Source organism: Carcharodon carcharias, chromosome 2, assembly GCF_017639515.1.
Source record: "Carcharodon carcharias isolate sCarCar2 chromosome 2, sCarCar2.pri, whole genome shotgun sequence".
Lineage (NCBI taxonomy): Eukaryota > Metazoa > Chordata > Chondrichthyes > Lamniformes > Lamnidae > Carcharodon > Carcharodon carcharias.
The window spans coordinates 129,292,706-129,306,938 of record NC_054468.1 but is presented as its reverse complement, the minus strand read 5'-3'; the positions used below and the strand labels follow the sequence as shown (position 1 = coordinate 129,306,938).

General features: G+C 42.4%; 1 protein-coding gene and 1 pseudogene across 5 annotated transcripts in view; one reads left to right on the top strand and one right to left on the bottom strand.

Moving 5' to 3' along the window:
• Positions 1 to 637: 637 nt before the first annotated feature.
• The window catches only part of LOC121270980 (SAM and SH3 domain-containing protein 1-like), a 169,419-nt gene continuing 155,823 nt past the window's right edge, over positions 638 to 14,233 (top strand). For 3 of the 5 annotated variants that reach the window (XM_041176674.1, XM_041176659.1, XM_041176680.1), the window contains exon 1: positions 5,394 to 5,520. In XM_041176674.1, the coding sequence (XP_041032608.1) occupies positions 5,407 to 5,520 (114 nt within the window). In that variant the 5' untranslated portion in view covers positions 5,394 to 5,406. Of the gene's footprint in view, positions 907 to 2,575; positions 3,136 to 5,393; positions 5,521 to 14,233 lie in introns of those variants that run through there. The other 2 variants (XM_041176687.1, XM_041176668.1) reach the window with 2 other exon arrangements.
• Positions 1,029 to 1,135, bottom strand: LOC121275492 (annotated as a pseudogene).

The following is a 14,233-nucleotide window of genomic DNA, read 5'->3' as shown; positions in this document are numbered from 1 at the left end:
TACGAATCCTCTTCCTTGTTCCTGTGCTGTCCTATCCCAGTGCCCAACTATCTCCTTATGTGGTTTGGTGTCCAACTTCTCAGATAGCCCTTCTATGAAACCTTTTGGAATGTATTACAATGGTACTTTATAAATACAGTTGGTTATTATTGTGGTTGATAGGATGAGATGAAACAAGGTGAGGGGAAGTTCAGATGGAGCATAAATACAGTTGGGCTGAATGCCTCATTTCTCTGTATATTTAATCTATAGATATAGAATTATAATAACACAGTCTTAGAATGAACAGGGTATAACACCTTGCATGGTGTACCATTCTGCTACCTTGTACCTTTAAAGCCAGGTATTATGATAAATCTGTAGTGACTTTGAGATTAATTGTTAGGAGAGAGAGATTGCGCCAGATTTGCAGCTTGGTGCCTGCTTGTACAGAATGTTTATTGTTCAGTAGGTGTGGAGCCGTACTTGCTGCAGGGTTGGGAGGTGAGTTTATAGCTGTCACGGTGCCAATTTTCAGCCATGGGTTGCTGTTAGCAACAGCTGATTCTGGTGTTGAAAGGAGCAAGGGTGGAAATCACGTCGACACCAGAAGAGGAAGGGCTTTCTGGAAAGGGAAGGGCGAGTTATCCAAAAGTGTGCCTGTAGTAGAGGCAAACAATCGTTTCTGGGAGAAAAGATTACAGTTTGGGGAAATAAGGGGAACTGCTGTTTTCTTGGATTGCGGATCATCTGGACTTTTGTTTCGACTGTTGGGAACTAATCCCTCTTCAGTGCTCAGTACAGTTTCACACGATATGGACTTCTAACTAAAGTTTGAAGGACTGCAGGTGTATGCGCTACATGCTGCCAGTCAGAGGAAGAGTTGCACCATAATAGCTGGAGTCCTGTCTTTCGTGATGTCACATGGTAAGCTTACTCCAAGAAAGTGATAAGCTAACATATATGACTGACTGCATATCTCCCAAGCAACAGTTAGGTCCTGTAACAATTTTCCATGTTCTGCATATTTCTGCCGCGTATTTTTTTTCAGCCCCACTAAAGCAGGGCCACAAAACATTAATTTAAACTGAGTGCTCCTCTCCACGGAAATATTTAGTAAAAGGCGAAAGATTTGTACGATCTGAAGAGACATGATTTGCATTTTTTAATTAGTTACTCATTTCAGCTGTTTTTGCAGCAACAGCGATGATTTATAGTTATATTGTGCATTCCAAGGCACTTCACAGGAGCATTGTAAAACAGAATATGACACTGGGCCAAATAAGAGCATATTTAAGGTCAGATGATCCAAGAACTGGCAGTTCAGGCTTGAAGTTGTTCTACCTGTTTATTCAGTTTGGGAAGAATGCAGGTTAAAGTTTGATGCACAGTCCAGTGCGCCATTCTATGGATAGACCTTTTTCAAAAGTTGCTTTTTGACTCTTCAAATATGTTGAGTTTTTATTTCGCAATTTTTCTTAAAGCTGTAGAAAAGTGCTGCTTTCTGTCTGATGTCACTTGATAGTTCTTTAAACCCAGCCACAGTGCAAAAGGAATTTTTAAAAATGACTACTGCCTTAAGTTTTGTACCAATTTTATTTCAATATTCAGTTGGAGATAGACTGCAGACAAGGATAATTTACACTCAAAGCAACACAGCGAGACTATTCAGTCTCTTCACAATTGATTGTTCCAATTCTCCATTTCATTATTCGGAGTCCATTTGAAGGATTCGGCCTGAATCACAAGGGTCGGTTCAGAAACCATAAAGGAAGGATCTGGCCAGTTGAAAAAAAAAATCAGTGTTACTTTCTGGCAAAGCGTTTCAAGGAATTAAGTTGAGCTAGCAGTGAGAAGTTTAAGGAAATCAAACACTCTGTTGAAAAGTTGTTCACGAGAGCACAAATTGCTTTTTGAAAGTTACTACTGAATCTGTTTCCACCACCCTACTTTTCGGGCAGTGCATTGCAGATCATAACTACTTGCCGTGTAAAAGGCATTCTCTTCATCTTCCCCCCCTACCGGTTCTTTTGCCAATGATCTTAAATCTGCACCCTCTGGTTACCGACGTTCCTTGCCAGTGGAGAGTAAACGAGGAGAAGCTATCAAAACCCCTCATAATTTTATGCACTCTTTTAGCTTTCCTGTGTCACCATTCCAAAATGCAAAGGGGATTAAACATTCGAGCGCAAAGAGTGAGTTTCCCTGTGCCTGAGGTTCGCAGCCTCGACTGTGCAGTCTGGCTCTGAGCTGCAACTTTCTTTGTTATGTTGTTGATTAAATGCATGGCATTAATACTGGGCCAAACAGATGCAGCACTCTGCACACACTCTGATTGTTCTCCACCAGCATCTGACATCAGAGCAGCTTTTGTAGCGAAGTGCTGATGTGGGAGGGGAGGAGGATCGGGTGGGGTGGGGGGGGTGCTGGTAAGGGGAGGGGTGGGGGGGAAGCAGTCATGTGAAGTAGGAAGAGTTCACTTTATGGAGAGGGGAGGTGTGTGCCTGAAACTCTGCACCACCTTCGGGGAGCCTTTCATGTCAATATTTCGTCGAATAACCTTTTTTTTTAAAGAATGTGTTTATACTACAGTAGCGTCACCCGGTCTAACAGAAACTCGTGCACTCTGCTGGGATCAGGCCGAGCTCTCTTGACAAACTGCAGAAAGTTTTCCTTGTTTTCGGTTGGAGTTGGGCTCTCCCAGACATCTGGCCAAGTGCTGTGGAAACTTTGAGAGCGATTGCAGGAGAAGTGACAAGCGGCTGGTGCCATCGCTTTCCCTAATCGGCAGAGAGGCCGCAGCAAGAGCAGGACTGTGGCCAGAGTGTGGGAAGTGAACTATCCTCTCAGGCCTTGGGGATTTGCTGACCAGAGCCTGGTACTTTCTTCTCCTCCCTTCCCTTTGAGGCCATTTGTCTGTTGCAGTGATTGATAGCCGGAGCAAAGAATGGCGAAGAGCTTCAGAGGGACTGCAGGAGTGTGATCCGGTCAAAGTGTGTCCTGGGGAAATCTAGGTCGCAAGCTGCCCTTAATCGGAGGACCTTGGGGAACAGTGCGATGGATGAAGACCCAAATACTCCCCATGAGTCTCAGGCCCCCTCAGTTGGACTACCCGATACATTCTGCACACTCTGGAGGGATATGATGGGAATGTTGGTGAGTTGGGGGAGGGGGTGTTATTCAGGAAGGTTCAATTGTTTAGCGATTTCCTTCAGGGAAATAAACAAACTAAAGGAAATTCCGTCAGGAACAGCAGATGTTATTAAGGGAATCTCAAAGCGAATCTCGAGAATTTACTTCGAAGTAGCTTCCTACTTCACTTGCCTTTTCACCTTTGTTCTTTCTTTGATTTAATTGCTTTACTTTAGCTTGTTGATGATATGGTTGCGTTAGCAAACACACTATTCTGTCAGTGTGCGCATGTTCAGGTACCTGACACACACTTTCTAATAGTGAGGAGTATTCACCCTCCTGACAACTGTTGCTAACAATTGATGTGTGCTCAGCATTCTGATACACTGTTATTTGTGGTCAGTTAAAGGATGTTCAGGTATTTCTCACAAAGTTCATAACTGTCAGTTCAGGAGTGTCAAATATCTTATGCACTGTTACTATAGGTCAGTTTGAGTGTGTTCAGGCATCTAACCAACTGTTGCCAGTGGTGAGTTAGTGCATATTCAGATATCTGACACTTTATTAACAATGTTCAGTTCAAACATGAACAAATATTTGACACATGGTTACTAACTGTTATTTTGGATATGTTCATCCATCTGACACACTGTCAGTAATGGTCAGTTTGAGAGCGTTCAGCAATCTGACACACTGTCAGTAATGTTCAGTTTGAGTGTGTTCAGGTATCTGACACACTGTCAGTAATGTTCAGTTTGAGAGTGTTCAGGTATCTGACACACTGTCAGTTTGAGTGTGTTCAGGTATCTGAGACACTCAGTAGTGTTCAGTTTGAGAGTGTTCAGGTTTCTGACATAATCGTGCGTTTCAGGTAACAGATGTACATTTAGTAGTGGTCAGTTATTTAATGTTCAACTATTTGACGCATTGTTACCAACAGTCATTTTAAGTGTGTTCAGGTAATTGATACATTGTTACCATTGGTCATTTTTGACCGCATTCTGGTATCTCATGCACTATTACTTGTGCTTAGCTCAATAATGTTCAGATAACAGACATGCTTTTACTAATGTTCGATTTGAGCATGTTCAGCTTCCTGATGTGCTGTTGGCAATGGTCAGTTGCAGTGCGTTCAGATATCTGATGCACTGCCCTGACTAACGGTCACTTACAGTATATGTTTAGATATCTGATGCACGACTGTTACTGATGGGCCTTTTCCATGTGATCAGCTTCCTGATGCACTGTTACTGACGGTCAGTTACAGTGTGTTCAGTTATCTGATGCACTATTACTGAGGGTCAGTTGTGGTGTGTTCCAATAATTGAGGCACCGTTACTGACGGTCAGCTATGGTGTGTTCAGATAGCTGATGCACCACGCACTATTACTGACGGTCAGTTACAGTGTGTTCAGGTATCTGATGCACTGTTACTGCTGGTCAGTTACGGTGTGTTCATGTATCTGATGCGCTGTTACTGACGGTCAGTTGCGGTGTGTTCAGATATCTGATGCGCTGTTACTGACAGTCAGTTACGGTGTCTTCATGTATCTGATGCGCTGTTACTGACGGTCAGTTACGGTGTGTGCATGAATCTGATGCGCTGTTACTGACGTTCAGTTACGGTGTGTTTGTGTATCTGATGCGCTGTTATTGACGGTCAGTTACGGTGTGTTCAGGTATCTGATGCGCTGTTACTGACGGTCAGTTACGGTGTGTTCATGTATCTGATGCACTTACTGACGATTAGTTACAGTGTGTGCATGTATCTGATGCGCTGTTACTGACGGTCAGTTACGGTGTGTTCATGTATCTGATGTGCTGTTACTGACGGTCAGTTACGGTGTGTTCAGATATCTGATGCGCTGTTACTGACGGTCAGTTACGGTGTGTTCATGTATCTGATGCGCTGTTACTGACGGTCAGTTACGCTGTGTTCAGATATCTGATGCACTGTTACTGACGGTCAGTTACGGTGAGTTCATGTATCTGATGCGCTGTTACTGATGGTCAGTTACGGTGTGTTCAGATATCTGATGCACTGTTACTGATGGTCAGTTACGGTGTGTTCAGATATCTGATGCACTGTTACTGACGGTCAGTTACGGTGTGTTCAGATATCTGATGCACTGTTACTGACGGTCAGTTACGGTGTGTTCAGATATCTGATGCACTGTTACTGACGGCCAGTTACGGTATGTTCCAATATCTGATGCACTGACGTTGATGGTCAGTTACGCTATGTTCAGTGGCAGGAGCGAGAGCTGCCCTGGGTGAAAAGAACGCGGAGAGAGAATGAATAAAGAGTTGGGGGAGAGAGACAGAAGCCCCCACCCCCAAACAGCGATTCAAACCAACACCGAAAAAACAAAGAGTGACATCACAGGAGAGCAGACAGGTAATTGGCTGGTGAGTATTTCAGCTTTTAGCTTTGTTATAGATATAAATTAGCGGCTGAGTAACTCACTTTTTGATTATTATTAAATTAGCAACCTAAGGAATGGGGAAATTAAATAAATAATTAAGGTAAAACAATAAAAAAGAGTGAGAACAGAGCGGCTGTATAAAGAATGGACGTTTACCTGTGAGGGAGCGGAGCGGCTGTATAAAGAACGGGAGTTTACCTGTGAGGAAGCGGAGCGGCTGTATAAAGAATGGGAGTTTATCTGTGAGGGAGTGGAGCGGCTGTATAAAGAGCGAGAGCTTACCTGTGAAGGAGCTGGTTCTCACCCAGACACTCGACCGCACTGGAATTCGAAAGGTGTGACGTCAGGACAAGAGGGAGAGCTGATTGGCAGGTAATGGGTAAGTTGTTTTTTTCCTGATTTAAAGGAACATGACAGAAGATAAGAGCCTGAGCATTTTTTTATAGGAAAGCTAAATAGTTTTCTACTTGGCTTAAATTTAAGGAAATAATCTTTTAATTAGAAACAAATAAAAAGTATGGCAAGGGAGCTCAGTCCTGTGTGTTGTACGACCTGCAGCATGTGGGGATTCTTAGACATTCTTTGCAGTCTGGATGACCACATGCAGGAAGTGCCACCGGCTTCACCAGCTTGACCAATGGGTTTTGAAGCTTGAGCGTCAGCTGGAGACATATCGGTGCATCCGCGAGGCTGAGTGTTACGTGGTTAGTGCATTTTTAGATGTGGTCACTCCGCAGCTTAAGGAAGTGCAGTCAGAGAGGGAATGGGTGACCACCAGTCAAAAGAAGGGAGCCAGGCAGATAGTCAGGAAAGCCCCAGAGTGCATCTCACTCAAGAACTATTTTTCTGTGTTGGAAAGTGGTGAGGGTGAAGGTTCCTCTGGAGAGAGCAGCCAGAGCCAAGTTCACAGCGCTGTGGGTGGCTCAGCTGCACAAGGGGGGGAGGAGTAAGAGTGCAAGAGCAATAGTGGTAGGAGACTCAATAGTGAGGACTGCAGACAGGCGCATCAGCGGCCATAAATGTAACTCCAGGATGATGTGCCAGGGTCAAGGATGTCACAGAACGGCTGCAGGGCATTCTGAAGGGGGAGGGCAAACAGTCAGAGGTCATGGCTCATATTGGCACCAATGACATAGGTAGAAAGAGGGTCCTGCAACAAGAATTTAGGAAGATAGGTAGTAGATTAAAAAGCAGGGCCTCAAAGGTTGTAATATCTGGATTACTCCTTGTGCCACTTGCTAGTGAGTATAGGAATAGGAGGATAGAGAGGATGAATGCGTGGCTGAAGAGATGGTGCAGGAGGGAGGGCTTTAATTTCCTGGGTCACTGGGTCTGTTTCTGGCAAATGTGGAGCCTGTACAAGTTGGAAGGGTTGCGCCTGAACCGGAAAAAGACCAACGTCCTTACGTGGAGGTTTGCAATGCTATTGGTGGGGGGGTTTAAACTAATTTGGCAGGGGGATGGGATACATAGTGGAGGTACTGTAGGGGGCGATGCACAGCCAAATATAAAAGAGAAACTAAGTCAGTCTGGAAGGCAGAGCAAATATAGACCTGTTAAGGCTCAAGGGAATAATGCAAAGCTAGGTTGCACCTATTTTAACACAATGAGTCTTACAAATAAAGCAGATGAATTGAGGGCGTTGATTAACACATGGGGATGTGATATTGTTACTATCACAGAGACATGGTTGAGGGAAGGGTAGGACTGGCAGCTCAATATTCCAGGGCATAGAATCTTCAGGTGTGACGGGGTGGGTAACGTTGCATCAGATATCCAAACACAATGTAACTGACAGTCAGAAACAGTGCATCAAATATCGGAACACGCCGTAACTGACCATCAGTAACAGTGCATCAGATATCGGAATACACCACAACTGACCGTCAGTAACAGTGCATCAGGAAGCTGAACACACTATAACTGACCATCAGTAACAGTGCATCAAATATTAGAACACGCCATAACTGACATCAGTGACAATGCACCAGATATTGGAACATGTCGTAACTGACCATCAGTTACAGTGCATCAGATATCTGAACACATCTTAACTGATCATCAGTAACAGCGCATCAGATATCGGATCACACTGTAACTGACTATCAGTAACGGAGTAACAGATATAGAGTCATAGAGTTATACAGCACAGAAACAGGCCCTTCACCCCATCGTGTCCATGCTGGCCATCAAGCACCTCTCTATTCTAAACCCATTTTCCAGTGCTTGGCCTGTAGCCCTGTATGCTATGGCGTTTCAAGTGCTCATCGAAATACTTAAATGTTGTGAGGGTTCCTGCCTCTACCACCCCCTCAGGTGGTGTGTTCCAGATTCCGACCACCCTCTGAGTTAAAATTTTTTTCCTTAAATCCCCTCTAAACCTCCTGTCCATTACCTTAAATCTATGTCCCCTGGTTATTGACACCACTGCTAAGGGAAAAGTTTCTTCCTATCTACCATCTATGCCTTCATAATTTTGTTTACCTTTATCAGGTCCACCCTCAGCAAGTTTAGCACCCATACATTCAGCCCGTTCATTCAAGTCATTGATATAAATTGTAAATAGTTGAGAGCCCAACACTGATCCTTGTGACACTCCACTTTTCACATCTTGCCAAATGAAAAATGACCCATATTTTCCTATTTTCTGTTTCGTTAGCTAGTCAATCCTCTATCCATGCTAATATGTTATCACCTACACCATGAGCTCTTATTTTGCATCATAATCTTTGATGTGGCACCTTGTCAAATGCCTTCTGAAAATCTAAGTACAGCACATCTATAGATTCCCCTTTATTCATGTTGCTTGTTACTTCCTCAAAGAACTTCAATAAATTAGTCAAACATGATTTCCCTTTCATAAAACCATGTTGACTCTGCCTGATTGCATTGAGATTTTCTAAGTGCCCTGCTTTAACCTCCTTAATCATAGAATCTAGCAATTTCCCTATGACAGATGTTAAGCTAACTGGCCTGCAGTTGCCTGCTTTCTGCCTCTCTCGAATAAAGGAGTCACATTTGTAATTTTCCAGAATCTAGGGAAATTTGAAAAATTTAAACCAATGCATCTACTATCTCCGCAGCCACTTCTTTTAAGACACTAGGATGAAGCCCATCAGGACCTAGGAATGTTACAGCTTTTAGTTCTAATAATTTTCTCAATATCCTTTCCCTGGTGTCCCTCCCTTTCACCCCCTAATTTCTGGGATGTTATTGTACACTCTGCAGTGAAAACAGACAAAATATTGGTTCAATTCATTTGCCATTTCTTTGTTTTCCATTATTAATTACCCATTCTCACTCTCTAGAGGACCAGTGCTCACTTTACTCTTTGCCTTTTTAAAATACCTGTAGAAACTCTTGCTATCAGTTTTTATATTTCTAGTTAGCTTTCTCTCATACTCTAGTTTCTCCTTCCATATTGACCTTCTGGTCATTCTTTTTCGTTCTTTATATTCTGTCCAATCTTCTGACCTGCCACTCATCTTTGTGAAATTATATGCTTTTTCTTTCAATTTAATGCTATCTTTAACTTCCTTAGTTAGCCACAGTGTGTCTTTCCCTTAGAGTCATTCTTTCTCATTGTAATGCATCTTTCCTGAGTATTCTGAAGTATCTCCTTAAATGTCTGCCACTGCATCTCTACTGACCTGTTCTTTAATCTAAGTTCCCAGTTCACTTTAGCCAGCCCTCAAAATTGCTCTTATTTAAATTTAAAACACTAGTCTTCAATGCACTCCTCTCGCTCAAACGGAAGGTGAAATTCAATTATTTTATGGTCACTGCTACTTAGAGGTGCCTTCACTTTGAGGTTATAATGTTATGGTGTGTCAAGAAAGCTGATGCACTGTTGATGACAGTTTCCGGGTGTTCAGGTATCTGATGCACTGTTACTGCTGGTCAGTTATGGTGTGTTCAGGTATCTGATGCACTGTTACTGACGGTCACTTACGGTGTGTTCAGATATCTGAGGCACTGTTACTGCTGGTCAGTTACGGTGTGTTCGGATATCTGATGCACTGTTACTGACGGTCAGTTACGGTGTGTTCGGATATCTGATGCACTGTTACTGACGGTCAGTTACGGTGTGTTCAGATATCTGATGCACTGTTACTGATGGTCAGTTACGGTGTGTTCGGATATCTGAGGCACTGTTACTGCTGGTCAGTTACGGTGTGTTCGGATATCTGATGCACTGTTACTGACGGTCAGTTACGGTGTGTTCAGATATCTGATGCACTGTTACTGCTGGTCAGTTATGGTGTGTTCAGATATCTGATGCACTGTTACTGATGGTCAGTTACGGTGTGTTCAGATATCTGATGCACTGTTACTGACGGTCAGTTACGGTGTGTTCAGGTATCTGATGCACTGTTACTGATGGTCAGTTACGGTGTGTTCAGATATCTGATGCACTGTTACTGCTGGTCAGTTACGGTGTGTTCAGATATCTGATGCACTGTTACTGATGGTCAGTTACGGTGTGTTCAGATATCTGAGGCACTGTTACTGCTGGTCAGTTATGGTGTGTTCAGATATCTGAGGCACTGTTACTGACGGTCAGTTACGGCGTGTTCAGGTATCTGATGCACTGTTACTGTTGGTCAGTTATGGTGTGTTCAGGTATCTGATGCACTGTTATTGAAAGTTGGTTACAGTACATTCAGGTATCTGATGCACTGTTAGTTCAGCATGTCCAGTAATCTAGCAGACTGTTGCCAGCAGTCAGTCCAGTTTTTGACATTTTTTTTCAAATGGTGGGTGGGTGGGACAAACTCAGTTGCTCTTACAGAGAGCCGGCATGGGCACAATGGGTCAAATGGCCTTCTCCTATGCTGTAACCATTTCATTCTATTCTATTCTTGTCTCTGATGCAGTGTTACTGATGGTCACTTATTGAAATTCTTCTTTCTAATACACTGTTACTGATGGCCTGTTTGGGTGTGTTCTGGAATTAATTAGAATTGATTAATGACCTCATAGTGAAGGCACCCCCTAGGTAGCAGTGATCATAATATGATTGAATTTCACATTCAGTTTAAGGGCGAGTAAGACTAATATTTTAATCTTAATTAAGGGCAATTAAGAGGGTATGAAAGCAGTGCTAGCAAAAGTGAACTGGCAATTTAGGTTAAGGGATGGGTCAACAGAGATGTAATAGCAGACATTTAAGGGGATTTTTCAGAATACACAGAATAAATACATTCCAACGAAAAAGAAAAATTCCAAGAGAAAGTCCCACCGTCCATTTAACTAAAAAAGTTAAAGGTAGCATCAAACTTAACGAAAAAGCATATAATTGCACAAAGATGGGTGGCAGGTCAGAAGATTGGACAGGATATAAAAAAAACCCAGCAAAGATTAATAAGAGGGGAAAAAATAAAATATGCAGGAAAACTGGCCAGAAATATCAAGGCAGATGGTAAAAGTTTCTACAGGTATTTAAGAAAGAAAAGTTAATAAAGTGAGCATTGGTCCTTTAGAAAGTGAGTCTGGAGAATTAATAATGGAAAATAAGGAGATGGCAGATGAATTGAACAGGTATTTTGCATCGTCTTCACAGTAGAGGACACAGGAAACATACCAGAAATAGCTATAAATCAGGAATTGGAAGGGAGGGAGGAACTCAGGTAAATTACAATCATCAGAGATGTAGTTTTTAGCGAATTGTGGGTTGACAAATTCCTGGTCCTGATGGATTTCATCCTAGGATCTTAAAAGTGGCTAGTGACATAGTTGATGCGTTATTTTTATTTTTCCAAAATTCACTAGTTCCATTCGATTGGAAAATAGCAAATGTAACTCTTTTGTTCAAAAAGGGAGTGAGACAGAAAGCAGGAAGCTACCAGTTAGCTTAACATCTGTGTATAGGGAAAATGTTAGGAGCTATTATTAAAGACATTATAACAGGGCACTTAGATAAATTCAAGGTAATCAGGCAGAGTCAATATGATTTCATGAAAGGAAAATAATGTTTCACCAATTTATTGGAGTTCTTTGAAGAAGTAACATGTGCCCTGGATAAAGGGCAATGATGGGATGTATTGTACAAATTTTCAGAAGGCATTTGACAAGGTACCACATCAAAGGTTCTTGTGGAAAATGAAAGCTCATGATGTAGGAGGTAATGTATTTGGCATGGATAGAAGATTGGCTAGCTAATAGGAAGCAGAAATTAGGCATTATTGGCTAATTTTCTGGTTGGCAAGATGTAATGAGTAGTGTGCCACAGAAATCTGTGCTGGGGCCTCAACTCTTTACAATTTATATAAATGATTTGGGTGAAGGGTCTGAAGGTATGGTTGCCAAGTTTGCCAATGACACAAAGTAAGGTAGGAAAGTAAGTTGTGAAGAGGACATAAGGAAGCTACAAAATGATATAGATAGGTTAGGTGAGTGTGCAAAGATCTGGCAAATAGAGAATAATGTGGGAAAATGTGAAATTGTCTATTTGGCAGGAAGAATAAAAAAGAGGCATATCATCTAAATGATGAGAGATTGCAGAGCTCTGAGGTGCGGAGGGATCTGGGAGTCCTCATGCATGAATCGCAAAGGATTAGTCTGCAGGTAATTAGGAAAGCAAATAGAATGTTATTGTTTATTGCAAGGGAAATTGAATACAAAAGGGAGGTTATGCTTCAGTTATACAGGGCATTGGTGAGATTGCATCTGGAGTACTGTGTACAGTATTGGTCTCCTTATTTAAGGAAGGATGTAAATGTGTTGGAAGCAGTTCGGAGAAGGTTTACCAGACTAACACCTGGAATGGCAGGTTGTCTTACGACAGGCTAGGCTTGTATCCGCTGGGGTTCAGAAGAGTAAGATGACTTGATTGAAACATATAATGTCCTGGAGAGTCTTGACAGGATGGATGTGGAGAGGATGTTTCCACTTGTGGGAGAATCTAGAACTAGGGGTCACTCTTTAAAAATAAGGGGTCGCCCACTTAAGACAGAGATGAGAAATTTTTTTCTCTGAGAGTCGTGGGTCTCTGGAACACTCTTCCTCAAAAGGCAATGGAAGAAGTCTTTGAATGCGTTTAAGGCAGAGGTAGATGGATTCTTGATAAGCAAGGAGGTGAAAGGTTATTGGGGGAAGCGAAGAATGTGGAGTTAAGGTTAAAATCGATCAGCCATGATCTTATTGAATCGTGGAGCATGTTTATATGTGAGAAGCTGTCTCAGTTTGAGTACCCAGGTGTCCAAAGCTCTTTCTAATGGTCAGTATGAGCATGTTCAGTTATTCAAAGGTTCTGTTACCAATGGCCAGTTCAAGAGAGTTTGGATTTTCATGAACAGTTGCAAATGGTTATTTTGAACATGCTCAGGCATCTAATGCATTTAACACTAGTCAGTTTAATCATGTTCAGGTATTTGACAGATTGTGAGTAACATTCAGTCCAGGATGGTCAGCTTTCTGACACATTGTTGCAAAAGGTCAGTTTGAGTATGTTCAGCTATCTAATGTTCTTATACTAACGGTCAGTTTGAGAGTGTTCATGTATCTGATGTACTGTTATCGACAATCAGTTATTGAGTGTTCATATATCTCACACACTGTTAGTAATGCTTAGTCCCAACATTCTCTAATGCTCTGTTCTTAAAGGTCAGTTTGAGCATGTTAAGGTAACTGACTCATTGTCAATGGTCAGTTATATTATGTTCAGGTAACTGATGCACTGTTAACACTGCTTAGTTATTTCATATTCAGCTATTTAATGTTGTTCCTAAAGATAAGACTGATCATGTTCTGGTCTCTGATGCACTATTACTAACCATCTGTTCCAGCATTTCCAAGTCTCCGACGCACTGTTACTAATAATAAGCCCCAGCATGTTGAGCTTTCTGATCTACTATTACTGCTGGTCAGTCCTAATGTGTTATCTTATCTAACTCACTGTTACCAAGGGTAACTGTGTGTGTTTGGGTATCTGCTCTGTTACTAACGGTCAGTTAATGGCGTTCAGGTCAGTTGGGGATGTTCAGGTATATTACACAGTATTGGCAGATAAATGTTCCAGGATTTAGATGTTTCAGGCAGGATAGAGAGGGATGTAGAAGAGGTGGGGGAGTTGCACTGCTGGGTTAGGAGAATATCACAGATGTACGACAGGAGGACACCTCGGAGTGCTCATGCAGCGAGGCAATATGGGTAGAGATCCAGAATAGGAAGCTTGCAGCCACAATGTTGATGGTTTACTATAGGCCTCCCAATTGGCGGCGGGAGATTGAGGAACAGTTATGTAGGCAGATTTTGGAAAGATGTAAAAGCAATAGGGTTGTTGTGGTGGGTGATTTTAATTTTCCCTATATTGACTGGGAATCACTTAGTGCTAGGGGTTTGGATGGTGCAGAATTTGTAAGGTGCATCCAGGAGGGCTTCCTGAGACAATATGTAGATAGTCCAACTAGGGAAGGGGCAATATTGGACCTGGTATTAGGGATGAACCCGGCCAGGTAGTCGAAGTTTCAGTAGGGGGCCATTTCGGGAAAAGTGACCATAATTCAGTAAGTTTCAAGGTACTGGTGGATAAGGATAACAGGAGTCCTCGGGTTAAGGTGCTTAATTGGGGGAAGGCTAATTATAACAATATTAGGCAGGAACTGAGGAATCTAGACTGGAGGCGGATGTTTGAGGGCAAATCAACAACTGGCATGTGGGGGGCTTTCAGACGTCAGTTGATAAGAATTCAGGAC